Here is a 25533-nt window from a genome sequence, read left to right as displayed (position 1 = left end):
TGGATTTGTGGCTCACAGCCCTGCTGAGCTGTGCCCTGGTGAGGGTGGCCCTCTGCTCACTTGCCTGGAGCAAAAAGGGTGGTGGTGGTGGTGGTTCGATGTGCTGGCCCTTCTCAAACCCTGTGTGTCCCAAACTCAGCCTTCTGTTTCCCAAAACTAGAAAAGTGTGTGCAACCTTCTTCAGCTGCATTTATCGTAGAGACAGACTTAAAATGACTCATCACAGACCATGTGTCACTTGGGAGGAAAATCTTGTTAATAAGGCCCACTGTACATGATCCATCTTCTGTCAATAGGACATAATCTTTGACCCATGTGCTAGGATCATCATCACATATAAAAAGGACAAGAGAAAAATGTAAAATACTTGAATGAGAGCTTGTATTATAACATTAATATTATTCAGAGTATCTGCTTTCTAGGCTGATGTGATTCTCATTATTCTAGTAATGCTTTAGTCCTTTGTAATTTGTGGTAATTATGCTTTTTTCCTTTTTAATACAAAAAAAAATGTATAAAAATAAAAACTTCAAAAGACAGTGCAGCCTGGGCTGTTTGCTGGCCTGCCGTGGGTGGGTGAGCACACTGGGTTTGCCCCTGGGTGCAGGAAGAGTTGAATTCCATGGCTGAGAGCTGGGCTTGACAGCAGGTGAGTGCAGCGTGGGTCAGCCCTGCATGTACCCTCCCTGGAACCACAGAATGATTTAGGACTTCAGAGATCATGCAGTTCCAACCCCCCACCATAGGCAGAGACACCTCCCACTAGAACAGGTCACTCAAGGCCTCAACCAGCCTGGTCCTGAACACCTCCAGGGAGGTTGTGGAGCACAGAATCGCCCAATGTGATCTTTGATCACATTGGGCGATTCTGTGCTCCACAACCTCCCTGGGCAACCTGTGCCATTGTCTCACCACCCTCAACCTGTGCCAGTGTCTCACCACCCTCACTGTAAAGAATCCTTTCCTAACACCTAGTTTGAATCTCCCCTCTGCCTGTTCAAACTCGGGGAGGGCTTGCTTTTAGGGTATGTGTGTGGCACTGGTGAGAGGAAGGTGTCTTCTTTTTGTCCCAGGACCCCTAGGGAGGATTGAGACTTAAACAGATCCTGGAGAGGAACTGCAGCACACTTCAAGATGGGCTAAGTGCTTATGGGTACTTTTTGTTGGGTGCTTTCATATTGGAGTTCACTGATCTCCACACAGGCCAGCAGGGACTCTCCTTGGGAAGTCTCTTCACACAGAATTAGTTTTGGTTTGTGCCTTCCTTTGCTGTGTGGGGAGCTTCTGCCATCAGCTCCTAGATCAACTTCCCTGTCCCATAAGAGGGAATCTGGCTTAGGATTCCAGACTAGTTTGTGGAGGTGGGGATGTGACAGCCTTTAATCCAGATCTGCACTGATCTCTTGCATGAAGAACTGCTTAGGGGAAGTCAGGCCTCTGCGTGTGCAGGGGAGAGGGATTCTAAAGCTGACTTTTCATGGGGTTGCCTCCCATATCCCAGGTGTTCTGAGTCTCAGAAAAACAATGGATTTCATCCCATCACATGCAGTTAGAGTGATCTTGCTGCTCTTTCTGTGGAATGCTGCTGAAGTGTTAAAACCTTAATACTGAGAACTTCCCTGGGAACTGCCCAAAGCCATGTAGCCCAAAACACATCCAGTCTGCATGCAGGCAGCTAGAACCAGGGAGCAGTGCAGGTAATTATGGCTAGAAACCCTCTAGACTTTGCTTAAAAATACCTTTCTAGATTAGGAGAGAGTTGTGCCTTAGGAAATAAAAGAGGCAGCAGAAGTGCAGTCATTTCAAGCAGCATGTTTTAAGTTCAGCTTCGGCTTTCGTTAGGTGTGAACAACAACAGCTCGTTCCCAATTCAATACTATTTGGCATCAATCACTGTCTCTTGCTCTGCAGGAACTGCAGGCTGCTGGCCTCACTCTGCCTTCTCTGCTGCATCAGGGATGCTTTCTGAGAGTGGTGTGAAGCCAAGGAGGATCTTGTGTCTCTTGTAGGCTTTGGTTTGTCTGAACACTGTATCTGTTCCATGCAGATAATCCAGCACTCCCAGGACACCATAGCACTGGTTGAACCTGGAAACCAAACAAAATAATCACCACTGGAAGTGACTGAGGTTACTTGGACTTTGCCATTTTCATGTGCTTGCAGAGCCCTGATAAGCCATCCATGTGATTTCTGCCCCTGCACCTATCTCCCTTGCAGCTATAACAAAGCCTGGGTGAAACTTCATCAGCAGCTCCTCTCTCTGGTGCTGTCCTTACCCAGAATGTTTCCAGCTCAGTTGGTGGAGAGGGTAGATGTCAATGAGGTGTCTGTGTGGGCAGTGGGCTACAGTCTTCTCAAATCCCAGTCACTCTGCTTTGAGAACTGACAGCTTCTGGCCTGCTATCAGGTGAGCCAGATGGATAGGCTGTTCCTGCTTGTCCCTCACTCCTGCAAACCCACTTGCCCCTCAGAAAGGATCTGTGCCCATCTGTGGTGCCAGGGAGCAGGCAGAAGGAGAAAGGAGAACTGAACAGTGCCCAGACATACTTGAGGTGGTGGAAGTCATGGAACTCTGGAGAGGGCAGGAAAGGCAGGTGGTAGCCACAGTGTGAAATGCTTGTTGTTATCAGAGCAAGGGAGAACCAGACAGCAATGGAGACAATGTGGGACCCCAGGATCATTGGGCCAGTCATGACAGGCAGCGTGTTGGAGATCTGGAAAAGAGAAACACGCTTCTCTTAATAACTGGTTCACAACAAGAAGCAAGCTCCTCTAGGAGCTGAATTGTTTCACCAGGTTGATAGATAAATTGTGTCAGTTTTGTGCAACAGCATAAAGGGTAGATCCCTCTGCAAATATCTCACTGTAAGTACATAATCATCAAATAAATACTTGTTCTGAGTTTGCCTTGCTGCAAAGCATAGTCACAGACTCCCTAAGCTCACAGTAGATGTTGGATATGAAACCAAACTAGGGGGGTTAAGTGTGGCATGATTCCAGTAAATCACCCTGCAGTCGGAGGTCTGAATTTCAGCTTCACCTTGGAATAATGCTGGAGTAGCTCTTGGGAAAAGCAGCTCTAAGGGCACGGCCTGGGGACACGTGCAGGCAAGGCAGTGATGTGATGATCCTGGATGCATCGCTTTGTTGTGTCCTACCAGTAGCTGTCGCTGCCCAGGCCAGCTTGCTGCACCGGCTAGGCTCAGTCTGCTGCCAAGGAGACTCTCAGAACTGGTGCTGCAGCCCAGGGCTATTGTTAACAGCAGACAGTACTTGTAAGTGGAATCTTCTGGGCGTGGGATGTGTTTTCATGAGAATCTAAGCTGGAGCAGTGCTGGCAGACACTCCTGCAAATATTGATGCATGCCACCAGCAGGAAATTTATGGCAGAATCCTGAGCTTATGCAGTAACCCAGACTGTAAATGTTGCATCTTGTGCTGAAAACACTGCCTGTGCTCCCAACCTTTTCTGTGCTCAAGGAGGCACCATTTAGTCAGCTCTCTATCTGTTGCAGGCCCTTGGATCTGTGCTCTGAAGTCCAGCACAAACAAGTACTGCAACCCTTCTACAGCCAAGCTTCCTGGCAATGCAATTTGCTTCCTCTTCCTAAGGAAGAAGTCTGAGAGTGCTTTTTCTTTTCTTCAGCTGCCACTTCTCATCCCCTGGAAATCACATTCCATGCAGAAACTGGAGGATTACCACAGAGGAAGGCACTTACTATGTGTTCTATTGGGTGAGCATAAATGGAGACCACACCAATGGGGGCTGTCCATTCATGATGCTTCTTGTGAATGTGCTTATACAGGACCGGGTGGTGAACGAGCCTAAGCAGAGAAAACAGAGGCAGGTTTTGGGCTCCATGTGTGTCATGGAAGGTAGCATGGAAGGAACATACAGCAGAAAGCTGCAATGTCAGGGGCTAAGCCCTGCTTTGTAGATGCAGTGAACAGTCACTGATTTCTTGATCTTTTTTCTTTCAGGGTAGTCAGCCCTCTTTTACTTGTCTCAAAGAATGCTGGCTCACAGCTTTCATGTAAAGCTACCTGCTGGTTTTGTTCCTTCACTTCTGAGCTGTCCAGTCTTTGTACTTTTACCCATTTTTGCTTACTCCTTACTGGCAGCACCACAGCCTCATGGTGTATGGGTGGATTTCAGGATCTCTAAGTCTCTCCAAATAAATACAAGACTGGTGGGAGAGGAGGGACTGGGACTAGGACTACTGCTGTTGCAGGAGGTGCATATAAGCTTAAAGGCACGGAGGAAAACCACCACATTCTGTTCCTGTGCTCAGCTCACCTGTGTGAATAATAGAAGAGAACTTCCTCTACTAAGGTAAAGATGCTTAGCTCCACAAGAAACCACTGGAAAGTGGGTAATTCCTTGCTGAAGGTGTTGCCCCACCACTGCATGACATAAAACATGGGCACAAGCATGGGAAAGGAGACAAAGACCTGATTACACAGCGCTGTGTAGATGGCTTGGCGCAGTTTCTTTGTGTCCACCTGCAAAAGAGAAGTCAGGACTTGAGGCTGAAGTAATGCAGGTTTGAGCTGGAAGGATAAAAGGCTTTAAGACCTGCAGGCAGTTTCCATATTAGTTGTGGAATTAACTATGCTACAAGCAGTCAACCCAGATCTGATCAGCAGCCTAATTCTAAGAACTGCCTTCCTATCTACAGGGAATATACAAGACTTGGCTTGATTCTCCTTGAATCTGATCCAGTTCCAAGAGAAAAGCATAACAGGTTCTTCTCCCTGCTTATAGTCTAGGAGACTTCAGGGAGTGTTTAATCAGCAGATGAGGCAGAGTGAGAAGTACTTACAGGATCATTCTTGCCCAGCTGGATGCGATAGCGAGTGATGAAAGTTGGCTTTCCTGTCACGTCAGCCACCAGGAGGATTCCATTGAAGCACCAGAAAGCCAGGGCAGGCACCAGTGCAGCCCCTGGGGTGTGAGGACAGGGCAGAGGTGTGTGAACAAACAGAGAGGTATAGCTACACTGGAAACAAGCCAATGGCATAGCATCTAGAGGACCTCGTTGGGCCCTGGGTGTATGTCCCCTGCCCTGAGATGCTTTAAAATGGAATATGGGTAAGTTGTGACATCCAGCTAGGACCTAGGGAATGAGGAGGTCAGAGAAGACAAATGTCTCATAAATTGAGATTTGCCACAATTGAGGCTAAGAAAGGACTTTTCTGGGTGGCTGGGGGATCTGTCATGGGTGGTTTTAAATACAAGTAGGATAAGGCTGAGCTGTTTCCTGAGGCCTTGCAACATCCCCACCAGGCCTGCTCACCAACTGTTACTCACAGGCAGAGTTTTACAGGTGCTGCAGCAAGAGTAAAGTTCACTAATTTTGCCTTCAGTAATTAGCTCTAACGAGTCACTGATTTCTCACAGGAACAAAGTGTCTTCACAGAGAAGCCATTTCAGCAGCAGCAGCACAAAGATCAAATGTTTTATCTGTCTAGGGGAGGTCTAATGGTGAAGCAGTCCAAAGGCAGCACAGTTCTACCACATCAGCTGGGACTGGCTTTGAAGCCTACATGTGTTGTGAAAGGGTGTGTTAGGAAGACCTATCCATGTCCCCTTTTCAGAGGTAATACATGGATGGTTCCTCCTATAGCAGAGTTGTTGAAGCTCACCAAGGAGAAAGATTGTCCACTCATCTCCCTCGTAATGGTAGTAGAATTTTAGCCATGTTGTTTGCCAGAAGCGGCCTGGAGTGCCCAAGAACCTCTGCACGAACCTGTGGGAATATGTGTTCTTAGTTGCCCATCTGTTCATCATCCACTTTTTACCCTCTCCACAGAAAAGCTTCTCCTCAAGCCCCTTTGAACAAGCTTACCAAGAAACAGAGTTCACCAAGGCAGTGAACACAAGCAGGCCTGTACTGAAGACATAGGCAGTGATCCTTAGGGCGTCCCGGAGCTTCTCTTCCTGTGAACAAGCAACAAGAGTAAGGATGTGCTGCTGGCCCTGCACCAGCACTGGTCACATTTGAAATGCAGGTGGCAAAGGCAGCCCTATGACAGCCTGGGTTTGTTGCACGGACTCTCAAGAGAACACAGTAACACAGCTGTTGGAGGACTGCGTGTGGAGTTGAGGCAGGCAGCACACACACAGCCATCTGGCAGGCCTAGAGAGACCTGAAGTGTCACTGACATGGGCACTCTCTGAAAGAAGACTAATGATGATGGCTTTGTTTCCCTGTTTTCCTCCGACAGACTTATCAGTACCCAAAGCACTACTAGCGGCTTCTGGATAACTCGGAACAGTAGGAACACAAGACCTGCAGGTAAGGAATGGTGCTGCATCTCAGCACCTCCCTCCTTGATTTTCTCCCTCTCAGTGTGCAGTAGGCTTTCTCCCCACAGCTGTCAAACTTGTGCTCATATGATCCAAACACTCCAGTTAATCCAGAACCATTCTTCTCAACTTTCTTCTTTGCTTTGAAGGCAGATTCTGAAGTGAAGCTCACAGGCCCAGAAGCTTGCCTTTCCCCCCTGCCCCAAGCACAACAGAAGCTTAATCCAGGATATCATCTTTCCTTGCATCATTTACTTTGCTGTGCCTTTGGGCCATTGCAGGTACTACTTGGCTCTAGTGCTGAGCACAACTTGGCTAGCAGGTACTGTGTTGCCATCTGCGTAGAACAACTGCACATTAACAAGGAGCTAAACCACTCAGCTTCTCAAGAGTATAAAGTTCTCCAAATCCCTGCTCTCAGTCACAACAACATTATCTGCTGAAGGAGTTATTCCTGAGTACAGTATAAGTGTAGCTGGGATGTTCATGGGACTCTTGCCACAATAAGGATTGTAGCTATACAAAGTAACTGCAAAGAGACAGAAAACTGCCAGTAAGACCTTTGGATTCCAGGAGTAATTTCATTCAAAAGCAGTATTCAATCTAGTTGAGCTTAAATTTAAATATTCCAACCCAAGTTTGCTGTCTACAACTACCTGAAGGGAGGCTGTAGCCAGGTGGGGTTGGTCTCCTCTGCCAGGCAACCAGTGACAGAACAAGGGGACACAGTCTCAAGTTGTGCTGGGGGAGGTCTACACTGGATGTTAGGAGGAAGTTCTTGTCAGAGAGTGATTGGCATTGGAATGGGCTGCCCAGGGAGGTGGTGGAGTCACCATCCCTGGAGGTGTTCAAGCAAAGCCTGGATGAGGCACTTAGTGCCAAGGTCTAGTTGACTGGATAGTGCTGGGTGCTAGGTTGGACTGGATGATCTTGGAGGTCTCTTCCAACCTGGTTGATTCTACGATTCAAGTTATGTAGCAGATAGATGACAGATGTATCATGTCTTTTCAGAATAGCTCAAGCTGGAATTTGGTCTGGAGTTCAGCAACCTTAGTTTGGGTTTTCCTGCATAAATAAGGATTGTATTAATCTGCAGGATAAATGTTAAAAAAAAAATCAAAGCAATTCTAAAATGATACAGTGTGATAACTAGATGGAGTCTTGTTCAGTGTCCTGTCCTTCCTGCACAGACTTGAGTGAAAATAGCATGATTCATAGTCACTGTCTTGTTTGTCTCCTGTTGGAGAGGATAAACAAGAGAGACAGCTTACTAATAAATTACTCTCAAATGCAGGTGTGTTTAGGGTAATGCAGTATAGAGGAATCCTCTCTACATGGTGCTAAGAGCTTCGCTAAGATTCAGTAACAACTACAGAACACTAAACATTGTCAACAATATTTATCTGTCCCAGGACAGAACTTTGCTCGTTGGCATTGAACATTAAACCAGACATTTCCTCCTACCATTTCTCTAAGTTAGCAAGTGTGAAATAAGCAGTTTTGAAAGACTCTTGACCTACACCTTGATGTTCGTGACTACGGTAGGTATATAGCAGATATGACACAATTAGTTGCCAGCATCATCACTGGGTGGACTGAACTACAAATGCAAGACTGGTGACAGCCACTCATTCCAGCTTCAGATAGTGGCATGATGGATTATGGGCTGGAGAGCTGCTCTCTCAGCAGTTTCATACTTCCAGCTGCATCTGAGTTATGCCTCGTGAATGCTGATGTGTCCCTACAGTCTTTAGAATAGAGGTTACGAAAGCTATTAAAAAGCCTAGCACTTATTAACAGACTCATATCCTATCAATCCTGGTTTCTCCTGGGATGAAGAAAGAATATGCCAAAGAAAATGTCTTGCAAATGCCAGAATTTTTAGTTAGGCCAATTAGTATTTCAAGATTCTTCGGCACCTTCCAGCTGAACAACTCAAAGTTCCAAAGATTAGGAACTCCTAATACTCACTGGACACTATGTATGTCCTGCTTGGACACAGGACAGAGAGCAGCTAAAGCAATTTTAGAAGTCAATTGGATAGAAACTGTTTTGTTTTGAGGCTGTGTTTTTATTGCCTGTGATGAAGTGATTATGGAAATCAGTCCCACACAGTATAATTACATGAGCTGTAGAAGCAGATAGCTTTACACAGAAAAGAAACAAATCTTGTTCATCAAGTCCAAGTGCTAACACCCTCTTTCTCTTCATGCCAACAGCTCCAGCACAGTAGTTTCCAACTTTGATCCATGGATTGCTTGACATCTTGCATTAAAAGGCTGGCAAATTCCTTAAGTATAGAAGCAATGGTTTAGTAGGACCACTCTGAGGACTGGGCCCAGCTAGAGGGCACAGCTTTTGGGTATTGTGGCCTCCTGCCATGCAAGAAAAAGTAACAGGCCCTCCACCACTTGGAGCTGTAGCTGCAGCCCACTGGAAGGGAAAATATGCTGGGAAAATGTTGCTGGAGTGCTAAGAGGTGAGTTCCTAGTTGTGCTAAAGTGATCAGAATGTAGATGTGTCTGCCACTTCCCTTAGAAGATGGTTCAACACCTCCAGCCTTCCAAAGCATCTGCATAACACCTTCTTTTAAAGATGACCTTGAATCTTTACCTGATTCTGATGCTCAGCCATGGTGGAATATCCAGAGCCTTTTATCATCTGAAATAAAAAGTGATATAAGTAAGTGAAACTTGTACAGCTGGAAAGCAGAACATGCTGCTGACAACAGCAAATCCCTGGCGTTCAGCTGCCACACTAAAATATTCTCTGTGCTCTGTCCTGTCCTGCTCCCTCCTTCATGCTGGACATTGAACAAAGCTGAGCTCTTGAGAGGGCTCCCCTTATGTCCCGATGAGTTAGTATTGTCCCACGAGACTAAGAGGGATACAAGGGTAGCAAAGAAAAACAAGAGAAGAGCCAGACCCAAAGCTTCTGATTTTGCACTGGTCTCTGGCTGCCTCCTTTGATCTGGCCCAGGAACACACTGCCCTCAGAAGGAACTCCAGCCCTCCTCAGACTGCAAAGAAATGATGATATGAGACTTGCCTTTTTCCATAACTGTGTAATGGTGCTAAACTAATGAGGATGAAATAAGAAATATGACTACAAGGATGCAAGTTTGTGCCATGAAGAACTGACACAGTAGAGCCCCACGCAGCCTTTGCTCACATGGCAGAGGAGCTCTAAGTTACAGCTTAAGAACATGGTGAGAAAATAATCTTTGCTTCCCATCCAATTATGGTCAATTTGAGGATTTCAAGTCCTTACACAGGCAGGTGGCCACCTTGGAATAAATCTCCTTTTATTTAGTTCTGCCTTGATCATTTATTGAAAGTTTTGGCTAAAACATAAAAATCAAACTCAAGCTTTAAGGAGCTCCTGAGGCTTCACTGCTGTCCATAGCCATGGAAAGATCTCTGTGTTTCAGGAGGTGTTGTAGCTGTCCTAGAGATTATTGCCTAGCTGGGTTCACATTGCTGCACTCTTACCCTAAATTATAATTAGCAAAAGCTAACTAAACATTCCTCAAGGTTTTCTTGGCTTCTCCCAACCTCTAAGAACAAACACATAAATTATAATAACATGAAGGCCACATTACTGAGGATTGCAGAATGTAATCCATTCTGCTTTTCACACACAGAGGAATATTCAAGCACAGGCAAACTGTTGCCTAAGGTAACAAAGGAAAGCATGAAGGCAGCAGAAAAGCACCTGTCTGAGGCACGAAGGAAAACAGTCCAGAAATGGTTCTTCAGAAAGATACTCTGTTACCTTTACCATGCTTGCACACCTCTTGGGACACTTCTTGCAGTGCCTCAGAAAGGAGGCATACACTGCCAGAAAGAAGTCCCTGTGTTAGCCAGGAGGTTCCACTTTAGCTTTGAAACGACAGCTTTCTGGGCACACTCTGACAAGAAGCTCTGTTTACTCCCAAGGGTTTCCAGCTCTGATTCTCTACCTTTTGTGTCAGTATACAGGTCAAAGGGCATGAGACAAAAAACGCTGGACACCTTTCTCCTTGGGTTCCTGCTTACTCGGGGGCAGAACAGGACAAGCAGTCCACCAAACTACATACTTTAGTGGAAGAAAATGTTAAAGTGTTCTGGGAAACCCTCCCAAAATCATCATCTGACACTTAAAACCAGAAGCCTGAACTCCCAACCCTCTATTTTGACACTAGACTTGTATGTACTCCTGAGGGAAAGGCTAACTTTTGGTGGCAGCTTTAGAAAAACACCAAACAAACTAACTTTGTCTCCACTGGCCACAAAACAGGCAGTGTGAGAGGTGCTCTATGGTGCTATTGTTTAACAGGAGGAACCTGCTAAGGAAGTCAGTCTTTTCCCAGATCTACAGCTCCTCACTATCAGATTTTGTGAGCTACCAAAGCCAGCCTACAGGATTTGTGTGTGGTGTTTTTCTCTCCAATACCTCAAGTTTGCCAACCACAACCTTGCTGAAAGAATTTACTCCAACATATCTGGGGAACACATACAAGGAGCAATTGCAAATTAGCTGCTGGCCTGGATAGAACAGCCTAAATAACTTGCCACAGGACAAATTGATCTTATCTTCCTTTTCAAATATCTCCCAATTACAGGGATGTATTTTATGTTATGTAATGTGCACTGTATGCCCATCTTGTCACAGAAGCTATCTCAGTGCAGGTGTGCCCACTGTCTGCAAAGAAACAGTACCAATGCTCAAAGTATGTCAAGATGGAATAATCACCTCCTTTTGGGGGCTTTGTTCCATTCCAGCTTCCTTAGCAGTTTGTTCAGAGCCTTGAACAGTTGAGTTTGGAGTATATGTATGGAGGGAGATTCCACAACTTCTCAGGGAATTCTGTCTGACTATCTTTACTCTCCCTTAGTATCCAGTCAGTATTTCCCTTATTAAACTCACATCCCTAGTCCCTTTACTGTGCACCTCCTTGTCTTCTCTACAATCATTCAGTGGGCATCTGAAAACAGCAAGATTAAACTATAGTGCTGAGACAGTACAATAAAGTTGGTTTTATTTTTCTGTGGTTAGAGAGATCATTCTACTCTGATGACCTTGTAGTAGATCACATTAGACCTTAGAGACACCAAGATAAAAGGGGTATCTCAGTTGCTTGCTGGGAGACTGAATGGTTCCTCCATATAGTTGTGCTGGGTCATACCCTATCGAATCTTTGCATGCAAAATGCTAGAGAGCAGAGCACAGTAGAAAATGCAACTCTGCTCTGAGTTTTCAGGAAGAGAAAAAACAATTGCTTGATTAAATCTCATATTCTGTAAGTTTAGGAAGTAGTTACAATCATAATCACATTTCTGGTAGTATTTCCTTTAAAATAATCAAATTATGATAGAAGTCCTGCTTGGGTAAAGACTTCCAGTTCAAAACTTTCATGTCTGCTTGCCCTCCTTCTCCTCAAACCTCATACCCTGCCTTTATTAAGTCATATTTACAGGATAAAATTTTACACTCTTTACATTAAAACAAGAAAGATATTGATGGGTTAGGTTTTCTCCAACATCTCCTTACCTACTCTTTTTGTGTTGGATAATGTATTTTCTGACTCAGAATATGCCAAACACATTTAAAAAAGCTTTTCTGTAGCCATGGCTTCTTTAGCAAACAAAAAAGCCATTCAGCTGCTTGGCATCAGTCCCATGCTGGCATGTTAGCCCCAAATCAAGCAGTGAAGATCTCAGCTGCCCATAGCTATTTCCAAATATTAGCTAGCACTGGTGCTGTTTAAAACAAAAAGTTCTCTTTTTTTGTTATTTTCTATCAGTTAACAAAATATTTGATCAAAACTAAATTCTCTACCCTGAAGTATTTTTTCCAGTCTCTTGATGTTAAAAGGGAACCAAGTTAGTCAACATAGAAATCTAATACTTTAAAAAACGTACTTAGTTGTTTATCCAACCACTGTTCATTAAGTCACAGACCCATTTCCACTACATTTTCCACTCCATCTATCAGAAAAGACAATTTGGTCTTGTCATGTTTTAAAACACTCAACAGGGTCCAAAAAAGAAAGAACATTCCTTTTAGCATTCACATTATTATTTATGTCTCATCTCTGCTGGTCTCTTATATTTCTGTTGCTCAGACAGTCTCAGGATGAGGCTGCCCAAATGCCTGCTTCTCCTGATGCTGTACTCAGTGCTGAACAGCAGTGCATCCTCCTCCTCACACCAGCCAGCCCTGCTGCTGGCAGGGGCAGCTCAGTAACAGGGTTATGTCTGCTGTGACGCACTGGCTGCTTACCAGAGCTGCTTGCTATTCCTTCTTCCCTCCTACTTCAATCTCCTACTGTAGACCTCACTTCACTGGAATCAACACTTGTAGTTTATAGGCAGTGGAAAACAGGTGCTCCTGGGAGAAACAAAGTCTACAACTATCTATGAAAGTATAGAGCACAAAGAAAGGAAAATGTAAGGACAACTTACCCGATCACCTGAAAAGATGCATATCATCCACACTATGTGCACAGGCAGGGCTAGGCGTTATGTTTGGTGGGTGTCCTGCTGTGCCAAGCACTGCAGAGCTCTGAAGGCAACCACAATGCCTGAGAAAGCTTCTAATTGTACTCTACACAAACACATGATGTTGCCTTTTAATGATTTCCTCAGTTCCTATCATATCTTTTCAAGATACTACACTCCTGAACTCTAGCTGCCCATTCTTTGCTCACCTCCTGCCGATGGTAGCCTAGGAGAAGTCCTCTGTGTCTATTCAAAGCTCAGAGTTCAACTCCTCACCTTTTACTACTGCTGTGGAAACACTATGAGGGTTTAGGCAAAGGCAACAGGGGTGTGCTTCCAAGCAGAAGCCAGCTGTCCCCTCCCAGACAAGTCATGTGAGGCCAGTGCCATGTCACTGTTAGCACTGGCAGTGTTCCCTGGGCATGTGTGCATGGCTGTCAGTCTATGAAGTGCATGGAGTACATCTCTGCAGGTAAGACTTCTTCATCAAGAGTTAATTGCTGTAGCAGAATAAAACCCCCAAACACCCACACCTTAAAGATCAGTAGTTTTTACAGTGCACTAGCTCAAGTTTTGAGCACAAAATAGCTGCTGCCATAGGTCAGAGGTGTGTTTGGCTAAAAAAAAAAAGAATCCAGTTTTCACTGTTTTGTACCATGTCTGTACTAAGTCCTGTTGCTACATAGTGCCCTAAACCAGTTACAGGTGTTGGTTCCATTTGTAAGGATAAGATGCAAATAGGTTAGCATGTGTTTGGATTAAATTGTCTTTAAATATGATGTTTACAGACCAGAAAGTCTGTAATTATGGGATTGCAGAAAGCAAGGTTGCATTGCTACTGGTCTTTGTGATGCAAATGTGGCCCAAATCTACGTTACTTGCCTAATATAGAGTGCTCTATTGTGAACTAAGCTCCGAGAACTGAGGGTGTTACTCACTGTAAATTGGCAGATTTATATTTCCACTGAAGGCAAAACAAGGAGTAGCAGCCCCACAGTTAGTCTTGTATGGCAACTCGCAGGTGAAGCTACACACAGTCCTGTTTGGGAAGCAGTATCTCAAGCAAGCAGCAGCTAGAGCTGCAGAGAGTTCTGCAAGCATGAACAGCAGTGGTGCCCTTGGTTTCTTGTACCCACCATAACATCTGTATTTTCATCAATTAACTTCTTCCTGGAAGGAGAGTATTCCCCAAACTCCCCTCCAAACCTCAGACTGCATGTCCTCTAGTTTACCTAGTGTGGTAAACATTTGCTATTGCTTCAGTTCAGAGCTAAGACTGTGCCACTGTTTTCATTGACACTTCCTCTTGACTAACAATGCCCTAGTGGGGAAAGAGATTGTAAATCTTAGCTGTTGCTACTAATTGTTATTTATCAGAGGCAGCAGACTCAAGAGAGAGGAATGCTACTCCTTCAAACTATTTACACACATGCAGAGGAGGAAGTGGAAATTGGCATTTCAAGAGAGGAGTGCCATCTGAATGTGGCCCTGAGCCCATTGTTATTTTGGACTTGGGCTTGCACCTGGGGGCTGTTCACCCAATAGCCAGAATCAGGAGATAAAGCAGTGAATTTCATAGACCTCAGTGGTTCTTTTTAGCCACTGTTCAGTCATCTCTGAAATATTTACACTCCATAGGTGCAGACAGCTCAGCATATTAGTCATAAGGATGGAAAAGTAATTTACCTTCTGCTGCAATTCTGTGTCTCGTGCAGGCTGGAATTAATCTAAAGGCTGCTTCTGTCCGTTGGTGAGCTCCCGCTCTGCACTGGCCTCTTCACCACAGACCTTCCAACATTAGTGCAGTCTTTGGTCATGCATGAAAGACTTCTGATTTCTTCTCAGCAGAAAGACTTTCTGCTCAGGTACTTCATGAAGTAACTTCTCTGTTCACTCTCCACAGCTCTTGTAATAGTCACTGTTTCGCTGGTTGAAAAAAACAAACCCAAACCAAAATACATTAGAAAGAGAAGCAGCAATGAATTATCTTTCAGGATTGTACAAACCCACACTGACAATTCCTCTAACGTGAAAGAGGAATCTGAACTCAGCAGATTTCATCTAATCCTTAATTCTCTGTATTCTGAACTACTTTTCCTGTGCCATCACCTAGTACTGCAGCAGCAGGCTTTGGAAACTTCAATGGAGCAACAGAAGGGTTAAGCAGATGGAAACGATGGCTCAAAGGTGTTCAGCATCTTTTAACTCTTGAATCACATTTAAAGATTCTCATGATTAAGTTCTCTATTTGTGGTGCTGTGACTAAGCAGTTACAACTGCTGAGCAACAAGAAGGCATGACTCAGGACATGCAGCTCAAGCTAACTAATGTCAAACTGTTGAGCTAAAGCCCTTTATTCCATCTTACAATGTAACAGGTCTAGGCACACAAACTGTTTGTTTATTCTGGTCTTAAGACAACCACATAGAGGGCATGAAGACTCTTCAAGAACCTGCTTTGGAGTGCTAGACTTGGAACAAAGTTTGACAACTTCCAAATACAAGCACTTGAAGACTCTTTAAAAGCAGCGTGGTTTTGCCAGCTATTCTTCACCTTTATTAGCCATGACTGAAAAAAATGAAGAGTAAAGCACACACACTTTTAGTGTCCTGAGATTCATCCACCCTTTTCCCCTGGCATCAATATACTGTCAAGCACTGGTTTTATGATTGGCAGAAGCATGTATGTGTATTTGAGCCTGAGCTCTTCAGGAATAATTCTAGCCTTGCATTTAGAAAGTGCTGTAATCCAACCTCCTGCGTTTATCTGCCAACAACCTATGCCTTCTTGCACAAAGTTTCAAACTCAAGTGGCCATGGGAAGATTACTTTCTGCCAACCTAGCATGTTGTGCAATACATAAATTAAGCAACACAAAAGATTGCAGAGCTTAGAAGGCAAAAAGGCAACTATCTGTCATCTATGGAGATAAACCTTGAATAAAAATAATTCTCAGTGATGGGATACCATAAGATGCTGGCAGCACCAAGGTGAGTGGATAGAGGGAAGCACTCAGAAAGACCTCATCTTCTCTAAAAACTGTATTTCTGCTGAGGTGTGAACATTAAATCTGAGACATTGAACCAGGTCTGAAGTGTACAAGGTAGCAAGATTTGTTTTTCTAGACTCTCCAATGGTGGGTAGGTCAAGATTCTGCAGCAGCACCAGAGCTGCAGTATCTTGTAACAGATGCAACCCTGTCCAGAATCAGAGAGTGTCAGGGGCTGGAAGGGACCTCAAAAGATCATCTGGTTCAGCAACCCCTGCCAGAGCCAGGATCACCTAGACCAGATCACACTGGAATGCATCCAGACGGTTCTTGAATTATCTCCAGAAGGCTGTCAGTCTAAAAGAAATTACTGTCTAAGCTTAATTATTAGACGAGCTTCAAAACAAATCCAGCATTTGCCATCAGTGCCAGGCAGCAAAGCAAGCGTGGGCAGCTAAGCTACACGCTGTAACGCTTTACTGGATACAACGTTCTGTTGCTAACGCTAACTTAAGCAGCATTTCTGCATAATAGTAACAGCAGAAGCCTGCCCGAGTTTGCAGATGGAATAGGTACTTGGAACGTTAGCTGCTAAGCTTCTCGACCAGGGCGCTTTTGCTAGGCGCTGCAATGGAAGAACAACGCGCGCCGGGAGAGCAGCACGGCCGCGACAACCACACCGCAGCCTCACCCGGCTCCGCGGCGCGGCCATGGCTGGGCCTGCGCAGCAAACGCCTCTCAGCTGCTGAGCTTCCTGCCTCACGGCAGCCCGCGGACTGAGAGGCGCGGACGCTGTCCTTTCGGGAACGTTCAGCCGGGGCCCAGCACTATCCCCGTCCCAGGAATGTGTCTGCGGGATTGCTAGGGGCTCGCCACGCTGCCGAGGCGGCACCAAGCCTACACTCACACAGCTTGCGGCCGCCCGGCCTGGACAGCGGGCAGAGGTTAGCATCTTACTGCCTTATCGCTCCCCCCACCGGCGGACTTTGGACTCGTCCGCCGCACCCAGAGCAGCGCGGCCGGGCGCGCTCATTAGCCGCGCCGGGGGCGGCGGGCAGACGCCTCCAGGGCTCTGCGCAGGCGCTTCGGGCAGACCCGCGCGCGGCGCTCTGCTCCCCCCGCCTCCGCCCTGGCCCCGCCCCCATCCCGGGCGCGCGCCCGGCCCCGAGCCCGGCCCGCGCGCCCCAACGCACCTCTCCGCGCGCCGCGGCCGCTCGCCACAGCTCTCGCGAGAGGAGAGGCCGCGACCCGGAAGTGCCGCCCCTCCCGGAGGCCGCATCGCGCCTGCGCCCAGGCCAGCGGCCCCGGCCCCGGCTTCCGGGCAGGTAGCGTGGGGGCAGGGAAGGCGATGGGCAGCGCCGGAGCAGACGAGTCGCGGGGGGGACTGAGGGCTAGAGCGGCCAGGCGGCCCGGCGCCCGGGAGCGCGAGCGGCGGGGCCTGGCGGCGCGCGAGCAGGTGCGGGCGGGGCGGCCCCCGGGCGGGACCCCCGGGCTGAGGGAGCGGTGACCGGAGGGGAAGGCCTCCCGCGTCCTCACCGGGAGGAGCCGTGGCCGAGGGGGCCTGGCCCTGCGCGGCACTGGTGGCCGCGGCGCGAGGCTGCTTGCCGCGAGGCGCGATCGGAGCGGAGGCGTCGGAGCCTTGGGCGGCGGGCGGAGGGCGGCGGGACTGCCCCCGGGGCGGGCCGGGCGGTAGCGGTGACGTTAAGTCCCGCCGCATGTGGCCTCAGGGCACGCAGGGTCCGGCCGTGGAGCGCTTGGGCCTGGCCTGCCGAAACGTGGTGCCGTTTGTCCGCGTTGTTACAGGCAACTGCACACAGGCGGGGATGCGGCCTCGGTGTGGTGGGGCTGGAGCTGCCGCTAGTACAAGTTGTGATCTCTTACGTCGCTGCTTCCTGAGTCAGATCAGAGAAGCCGATGTCGATAAACATCTGCTCCTAACAGCATGGCAGTAGTTAAATATGAAACGCGAGGGTTTTCGGGTTGTGTGCCTTACGCCCGAAGTTTCAGAGCTTGTGCCGGGAGAAGGAAGGCAGGGCGAAGGGATAACTGGACTGCTAACTGCATCCGGCTTTTGAAACCTGAATAGATGCTCAGGATGCTTCTTATTCCACTCATTTGCAGGAAGCGATAAAAGCAAGAAACAACTTGGTGTAAACTTCAGATTGAAGCTGAAAATGTGTCTGATTTGAGCAGAGCATTTGTTCTTACACATAGATATTTGTTGTCTTACACATAGGTTATTTGTTTATCTGTTTAGTGCAGCACACGGATAAGATCTCCCAGCTTGCAATTCTACCCTGTCCTCTGAGTTCAGCGTCATTTGACCTTGCTCTGGTCCCTGCAAGATGCCAGCAGCCCTTGCAGAGAACAGCCAGGTTATCTGTGAAGTATGGGCAAACAATCTGGAAGAAGAGATGAGGAAAATTCGAGAAATTGTTCTAAGTTACAGCTACATTGCAATGGTAAATATTTCACGTGTCATCAGGATTGTTTGGGGTAGGGTAGTAAATTGATTCCTGAATGAGAAGTGTCTTCTGTCCACATTCAAACTGAGCTAGAAGTTCAGTGGTGAAAACTTAGAAAGCAGTCCAGTAGAAGCTTTACAGAATTTCATACAAGTAATGTTAAGTATGAGTTGAATAAAAGATGAGAGAGACCACCCTAAAAACCTGGATTTGCTTAGTATTTAGATATGGCAATATGTTTAGAAAATTTATTTACATGAACCAGAACGTTCCCCATATGGTAAGAATCTCTTCCTGCCATCTGTATGTGGTTGGCAGGAGCCACTTAGTTACACAAATAAAAGTGGTTTTAGTTATGATGCTGTAAGTTAAGCCAACTTTGCTTAGAAACACTAAACTTCAAGATAGCTGAAGTCCTTAAGTGTGGCATAAAACCATGCACCTGGGCAGAGTGTGCAGTATTTTACTTTTGGACATAATTGTGCATGTGAATATGATTTTTTTGCTACCATGTGTCAGGAGCTTCTTGCTTCTATTTGATGTTGCTGGAAGTGTGCTGTGCTGGAAGAGTGGACCAAAAAAACAAAAAACATTGGGCAATGGCTAAGTTCTGCCAGATACACAGCACAAAAGTTTTTGCACATGCTTTAGTCATTTGAAGTTATGTGACTTAGACTGAGAGGAAATAATAGTCTGAAGGTTTGGTTTTCACTAGAGATGGCACACAATCAGTGGGCAAGTAAAATGCTTCATCTAGTACATGGTTGTGCTGTTCAGGTCTGGCTTGATTGGCACCTCCTTACAGTGTCTGAACACTGGGTTGTTGAATGCAGATGATCAGAGTGCTAAATTTAACTTGTGTTTAGAACAGGAAAGAACACAAAATAAAAGCCCCTTTTAATAGATTTAGAGAAAATGAAGGGGTTAATCCTTTGTGAGGAAGATGTTAAGATTATGCAGTGGTGTTTATTGGATGACTGGATGGATTGCTTTGTGGTGAACAAAACTGTAGGGAGGGAGGCTGGTAATAAATGGGTGAATGTAATAGTTCATGAGTTGTGTAGGTGGTTTTATTTTAGTGTCTGACTTGGAGCAGTTTAAAATAAGTGTGATTATAGAAAAGGAGGAAAAAAGGTGTACTTTTTAGAGCAGAAGTCACAGAATGCAGTGCTGAGGCCTGCCAGCATGGAATTGAATAGGTGTGATCACTAATGGAGTAAGCAGTAAAATAAGGCTTTGCTTCCTCTCTCAGGACACAGAGTTTCCCGGGGTCGTTGTAAGGCCAATCGGTGAATTCCGCAGTTCCATAGACTACCAATATCAGCTCCTTCGCTGTAACGTTGACCTTCTCAAAATTATCCAGCTGGGCCTGACTTTCACAAATGAGAAAGGAGAATATCCTTCTGGCATCAACACCTGGCAGTTCAACTTCAAATTCAACCTTACGTAAGTCTCTTGAGCTGGGGAATGCTTGCCTGGTCTCTCAGCTGGTGACACTTTCCTTTGGCAAAAGCAGGTGTCCTTGCGTTCATCTGACTAATTCCAACCCCTGGATTCTAACACAGATTGTGTGGAACCTATTTTGGTGTGACAGAAGTTTGTAATATTTCTTGGAAGTCAAAAGCATGCTAAAGTCCTATCTTTTAATACTCTTTCTGTGATAAACAGCCTGTGCCCAACAACTGTATGTGCCTTAAACTGCTGTCCTAGAAGGATTCTATGGTCTTAAACTCTATACAGTTATTTTTATTCCTTTATTTATATAATGTACAAAAAAAAAAAACCCAAACTACCTCTTTCTGGAAAAAAAAAGGGTTTCAGCAGAAAAGAAGCATCTTTTTATAGATTCATGTTAAATATAAGTTGGGATCTAAAGCAAAACAATACGGCAGTAACCATCAGACCTGTTCAGGAAAATGAATCTTGTTAAATGAAGTGTGGCGGTTTTTATTGTCTTCTCCATACTGTGGTTACAGTTGAAACAGGTTTCATTATCCCTTCCCTTGTAATGTAAAGACAAACTCAGCATCATCACCACTAGAACTGCCTGGAAATAAAGAGAGGTTTTACTTGGAGAAACCACCCATTAGTAGGAAATCAGTATTTTAATGGAATTGTCACTGGAAAACCTGAAAAAAATCATAGTTGGTATGTGCAGGACGTGCAGTTTTTGAATCCCAAAGTTGCAGTGTTTACTTCCACAAATTTGTGAACCTCTCAAAGGTATCAAAATCTGAGCAAAGTGGTTTTCACAGTGCAGTCACTTCTGTTGGCTCTGTCTCAGTTGACTTACATTTTATTTTGTGTAGTCATGTCCTTCCTTCCCCTGCCACCCTCAAATGAAACAAGTCAGGATGCTGCTCTGCTCTCCACCAAGCACATCATCACTCCTTCCTGTCCTCCTGCCTTAGTCAAGTATTACACAACTTTGTTTACTGGCAGCGGTGGAACAGAAGGTGATGCTGAGATGATGCATGCTGTGAAGTGAAAAAGGAAAACGTAGATGAGAATGATGCTGGCTGCTTTGGAGTTGCATGTCTTCCTGGTTGGGAGAGCTCCCCTTTTCTCTGAGCTCTCATGTGTGGTGCATCTGTTTACCTTGCAGAAAGTGGTATCTTTGAGATGTCATTCAGTTCTCTGGAGGTGGATTCTTTGGAATTTGCACTAGCAACAGAATTAGCTAGTTACAATCACAGAACAGCTTGTGGTGGATGTAGGAGGCTGCAATGGTGGTAGTAGAACTGACTCAATTAGCATTTTCTAGGGAGAAAAGTGTGGAGTGCAGGAATAACCTACTGGGCACTCCAGGTTTTGAAGTATAGTGTGGGGAGAGATTTCCAAAATGAATTTGACTTAGTAGCACCTTGAGTACAAAGCTGCTTTTCTCCTTCAGGGAGGACATGTACTCTCAGGATTCCATAGACCTCCTTGCCAGCTCTGGGCTGCAGTTCCAGAAGCACGAAGAAGAAGGGATCGATACCCTGCATTTTGCTGAGTTGCTGATGACATCTGGGGTTGTCCTTAGTGACAGTGTGAAATGGCTGTCCTTCCACAGGTAGGTCTGAGATGGGCACTCATGCTGGGAAGAGAGAAATCTCTTGATGGAAATACTGCTGCTTTTGTCCATGGAGGCTGAGGCAGATTTTAAGGAGCAGCTTTGCAGTTGCTAAAATAAGCTAAAAGGCGCAAGGTCAAGTGTAAGCAGCAAGGACAGTTTGTTTTGTACTAGAGCTTACTGTGGTCTGAACTTTGTGTATGTGCTGCTTGCAAGTCCTTTCACCATAAACAGTCTTCTCTATGCTAAGAGTTGTTCAGTCAGAATGTGTTCTCTGCACATAATAAATGGTGTGCATTGTGAAGTAGGGGTTTTGTTTTTTCTTCCTTATAGTGGTGTACTTAGTTTCCATACTTTGTTTATGTAGAAGAAATCTGTGTAGTTAAGATGTAGTGCTTCAAGCAACTTGATTACAAAGCCTTTGGTCCCTGATACCACAAATGAAAGGTTTCAGGGAAGAGGAGGTGGTTGTCACAGATACTTACAGGGTTTCCTGCTTTTCATTATTGCCCATAGCTACAGAAACTTGCAGTGTTGGGAAGAGAAGTTATATGCTTCCTAGTGGCTTAGCTGTTCTTCAAGAGGTTAGTGGTGACACCCAGGGAGCACTCAAAAGTCCTTTTTTGATAGGCGATCAGGGTAAATTTTGGCTCTGATCCAGAGTTTTATGAGTGTCAGAAAAAAATTCTGAGGTTTAAAAGCTACAGCATGTTAAATTTGTGGAAAATGAGATACTGGTACTGAGCATAGATTAGTAATAGGCTTGCTTAATCTGGTTTCTTTATGCTTTTGTTCTCAGTGGTTATGACTTTGGCTACATGGTGAAGTTGTTGACAGATTCCAGGTTACCAGAAGAGGAACATGAATTTTTTCATATCTTGAACCTTTTCTTCCCTTCTATATATGATGTAAAGTACTTAATGAAGAGCTGCAAAAACCTCAAGGTACTTGCATCTCCCCAGTAAGCAAATGATGGATGGGTATCACTGCTGTCAGTGTTCATCAGATCACATGTGAAGGCTTAAAACTGGAACATGTATAAAGTCTAGGAGTCACAAAAGCATCTGTGACTGAGTTTGTCTGTTGGCTATGGCCTCCTCAGTTCTAGACTTATCAATATGTATATTATATAGGGGACATTCCCATAACCTTTTGGTTTGTGTAATTCCAGAGGCTAATCATAACTCATCGTACTTATCTTCCCTTTTCAAGGTGGAGTTTCTGCATACATGAACTCCTACATGACTTGATTAACTGGTAGACACTCAGAGGGATGAAAGTAATTTATCTACTAAATTATGGCCTTGGCTGAGGAAAAGGCGGGGGGGAAGGTCCAGCATTTTTAACATATGAATGTACCCAGTGTCATCTTGGGTAGCTGCAGCAGTAAAGCAAGGCCACCTGTCTTTGAGAAGAGTATTTATGTGTTCAAGAATGTGTATTTACCAGTGTTGATGTGTGTGTACTGCTGGAGTCTGCATGTATTTGTTATAGCCAGTGTTTACCCTCTTGTTCTAGGGAAAAATGGCAAATTTGGCAAGAGATGGATCTTGGAAGATAAAAATCTGTTCTGTTGTTGTTACAGGGTGGTCTTCAAGAAGTGGCAGATCAGCTGGATTTGCAGCGAATTGGACGACAACACCAGGCAGGATCAGACTCTCTTCTCACAGGAATGGCATTCTTCAGAATGAAAGAGGTACTGCAGTACTCTACAAGTCTTCTTTCTCCAACTCCTATTCACAAATGTCAAGATGAAAAATGTGTTGGGCTTTTCTTGTTTGTTTGTTCTGGGTTGTTTTTGAGCCTTGTGGCCATCACACTTCAAACTGTCAGTAATGGGAATTGATACTGGCACAGACCTCTTCTGTTTATTCCTCTCTTGTGTTTTGCATGCTGTATCTTGGAGGTGGCTGACTTCAAGTGAGCTCATTAATTAACATTGGGTGTTTTCTGATTTAGAGGCATAATTAAACAATGCCTGTTTCTTCCTTTTATCTGCAGTTGTTTTTTGAGGATACAATTGATGATGCAAAGTATTGTGGGCGGCTGTATGGCCTTGGGACAGGAGTGGCTCAGAAACAAAATGAAGATGTGGACTCAGCCCAGGAGAAAATGAGCATTTTGGCTATTATCAACAACATGCAGCCGTGATAAGTGGTACCCCTCGGCAGAACATAGTTACCATATTGGCAGCTGCTGTCCTCAACCATTTTCCCTAATAGTTTTTCAAACAAAAGGCATCTACAGTATACAGCCTGCAGTTTTGCTGAAGAGCTGCATCTTCATCTGAAACCCAGAAGAAGAGAAATGACTGAATTCCTAATGCCAGCATTTGTGGTTTGCCATCTTTTTAATATCAAGGGCAAAAAAACCAGAACCTACTCTGTATACCTCTGTTTTTTTTCCTCTTTATACTGTACAGAATCTGCAAGGAAGACTTAATGGTAGAATATTCAGTAGAGCTAAGGGTCTGGAAATCCAGTGAAAATGGACACAGACATCTGCTTTATAAAGCTTCTTTTAAAACTTCTGCATGTTGTGAGGGTGACTGCTTCACCTCATGTTTTGCTTATTTTATATTTCCCTAGTCTGTGAAAATTGCTCCCTTTGATCACTGCAGAGGTTTGGGAATGGATGACATTAAAAACGATCCTTGCAGCTAAAAACATTCAGAGATTTGCTTTAACAACAATGGGAGTGGATTGTTACTGGAGCTGATTTGGTCATCTCGCCTTAGTTTCTAATTTTCTATGGTTGGTACAGGTTTGACCCCTACTGAGTGTCAGCTTAGTTCTTGAGGGTATTAATAAATTGCTCTGGGAACAGATTAAAGAGGCCTAAAAGTTCACTTTTGACAAGGGACTGGACCAGTGCTCTGACTTCAGTTTTCTTCATCTTAACCCACAAATTTTATTCTTGCAACACGAGCAGATGGGTAAATATTTGTTCCTCTTCTCCCCACCTTCTTTTTCAGCCTCTAATTTTACCATATGCTTAACAGCAGACAAAAAAAACCAACCCAGCTCCATTTCTCTTCCTTATGAACATCTGAAAAGAGGATGGAGGATCAACTTGAGATTCTGACTTCTTTAAAAATGAGCTTTGTGGTTTTTTTTTTTCCCAACAGCTCCACAATGACATTTATTACGAACAAAAACACCCAAACAACCATCAAAAACTAAAACCTTTTTGCATAGGGCAAACTTAAATATTTTGAAGACTTCTGTCTTGCATTTTAAACAAGCTGAAGCGATCCATGATTAGTTGAGGTTTAGAGCTGGTGTTTAAAATGTTTTGTAAATACTCGTTTTTAATTTTTGTAAAATAAATCTTTTAAAACCAGGCCTTGGTTTGGATTTTCCATCAAGCACACAAAACTCCCAAAGTTCAGGTTTTGGTATCACAGATGCTCAAGTTTTTTCCTTCACTTGCCATTTTATGATGTGCTGTTGGGGCAGTTCTTAAACCTGCTGTTGAGCTTCTTTTACAGTAACTGATGAATGTTGAGCTGAAGAGCTCTTTGGAGGACTTCTTTTTCTGCTCATCTTCCAGTAACTGATAAATGTTGAGCTTAAGATCTCTTTAGAGGACTTGTGTTCTTTTTCTGCTCATCTTCCAGTAACTGATGAATGTTGAGCTTAAGATCTCTTTAGAGAACGTGTGTTCTTTTTCTGCTCATCTCTCAGCACAGCTGGCCAGTACTCTGGAGTATTCTGTCAGTGCAGCATTAGTCTCTTTTAAGTTCCAAATCTGTTTTGCTCATCTATCCTGGGTGAAGTTTTCCTTCTTCATCTAAACTCCAGTGGTTCATGCTTAACATGTTTGATTAAGCCGTTTGGTTAAGCATTGTCTCCCTCTCCTGGTTTTCAAGTACTTGATACATAATTTAACAAGGCCAAGTTAGTGGTTAACACATCTACAGAAGGCTCTTTCAGTGTAACACCTACTGCTCTTCATGTTGGTCTGAGCAAGAAATCTATCAGTATCAAGTCTGATTTTTAGCTGGAAGAATTTGGAAGAGCTCTTGTTCTAAACAAAAATAGAATCTACTACTCCCACTTTTTTCTTAATCTCTAGGGGAGTTACAACCTTCTTCCATTCATGAAACCTCACTCCCCTGCTACCATTTTTTCTGCTGCATTAAAAAAGCTGTTGATAAATTACTAAGATAGGTGCAGTGTTCACTAAGGCTTATGTAACTTTGTTCTTTTAGGAAGAGTTTTTCTAACAGGA

The 25533-nt window shown here is 44.8% G+C and overlaps 2 protein-coding genes across 8 annotated transcripts; one reads left to right on the top strand and one right to left on the bottom strand.

Annotated features, from left to right (window-relative positions):
- Positions 1–1796: 1796 nt before the first annotated feature.
- On the bottom strand, positions 1797–17442 carry FAXDC2 (fatty acid hydroxylase domain containing 2). Of its 4 annotated transcripts, none has more exons than XM_064162005.1 (10): positions 17317–17442; positions 14479–14718; positions 8924–8971; positions 5850–5941; positions 5647–5750; positions 4824–4945; positions 4298–4503; positions 3720–3825; positions 2548–2714; positions 1797–2087 (listed from the first exon to the last, which is right to left on the bottom strand). In XM_064162005.1, exons 3-10 carry the CDS (start codon positions 8969–8971, stop codon positions 1931–1933), a joined length of 1002 nt encoding a protein of 333 aa, XP_064018075.1. In that variant the 5' UTR covers positions 14479–14718; positions 17317–17442; the 3' UTR covers positions 1797–1930. The 4 variants fall into 4 exon arrangements, with proteins under 4 accessions (XP_064018075.1, XP_064018074.1, XP_064018073.1 ...); XM_064162004.1 differs by lacking the exon at positions 17317–17442 and adding an exon at positions 16974–17062; XM_064162003.1 differs by lacking the exon at positions 17317–17442 and adding an exon at positions 16472–16771.
- CNOT8 (CCR4-NOT transcription complex subunit 8) lies at positions 17016–24642 on the top strand. 4 transcript variants are annotated; one of them, XM_064162007.1, is made up of 7 exons: positions 17016–17105; positions 18038–18242; positions 19498–19691; positions 21139–21300; positions 22100–22244; positions 22886–22996; positions 23302–24642. In XM_064162007.1, exons 2-7 carry the CDS (start codon positions 18126–18128, stop codon positions 23449–23451), a joined length of 879 nt encoding a protein of 292 aa, XP_064018077.1. In that variant the 5' UTR covers positions 17016–17105; positions 18038–18125; the 3' UTR covers positions 23452–24642. The 4 variants fall into 4 exon arrangements, with proteins under 4 accessions (XP_064018077.1, XP_064018079.1, XP_064018076.1 ...); XM_064162009.1 differs by lacking the exon at positions 17016–17105 and adding an exon at positions 17112–17236 and having other exon boundaries at positions 18043–18242; XM_064162006.1 differs by lacking the exon at positions 17016–17105 and adding an exon at positions 17112–17236.
- Positions 24643–25533: the final 891 nt, after the last annotated feature.

Source organism: Pogoniulus pusillus, chromosome 22 (assembly GCF_015220805.1).
Source record: "Pogoniulus pusillus isolate bPogPus1 chromosome 22, bPogPus1.pri, whole genome shotgun sequence".
Lineage (NCBI taxonomy): Eukaryota > Metazoa > Chordata > Aves > Piciformes > Lybiidae > Pogoniulus > Pogoniulus pusillus.
This window is presented reverse-complemented; position numbering and strand designations above follow the sequence as displayed.

Bases quoted from the DNA above. Each gene is read 5' to 3' on its own strand.
- CNOT8 (XM_064162007.1), top strand. From the start codon at position 18,126: ATGCCAGCAGCCCTTGCAGAGAACAGCCAGGTTATCTGTGAAGTATGG. The intron at 18,243-19,497 runs GTAAATATTTCA...TTCCTCTCTCAG, and splicing joins GTTACAGCTACATTGCAATG to GACACAGAGTTTCCCGGGGT. The intron at 22,997-23,301 runs GTACTGCAGTAC...TTTTATCTGCAG, and splicing joins CATTCTTCAGAATGAAAGAG to TTGTTTTTTGAGGATACAAT.
- FAXDC2 (XM_064162002.1), bottom strand. From the start codon at position 12,783: ATGATATGCATCTTTTCAGGTGATCGG. The intron at 4,946-5,646 runs GTGAGCTTCAAC...CTCACACCCCAG, and splicing joins GTGGACAATCTTTCTCCTTG to GGGCTGCACTGGTGCCTGCC. The intron at 4,504-4,823 runs GTAAGTACTTCT...TCTCTTTTGCAG, and splicing joins AGCTGGGCAAGAATGATCCT to GTGGACACAAAGAAACTGCG.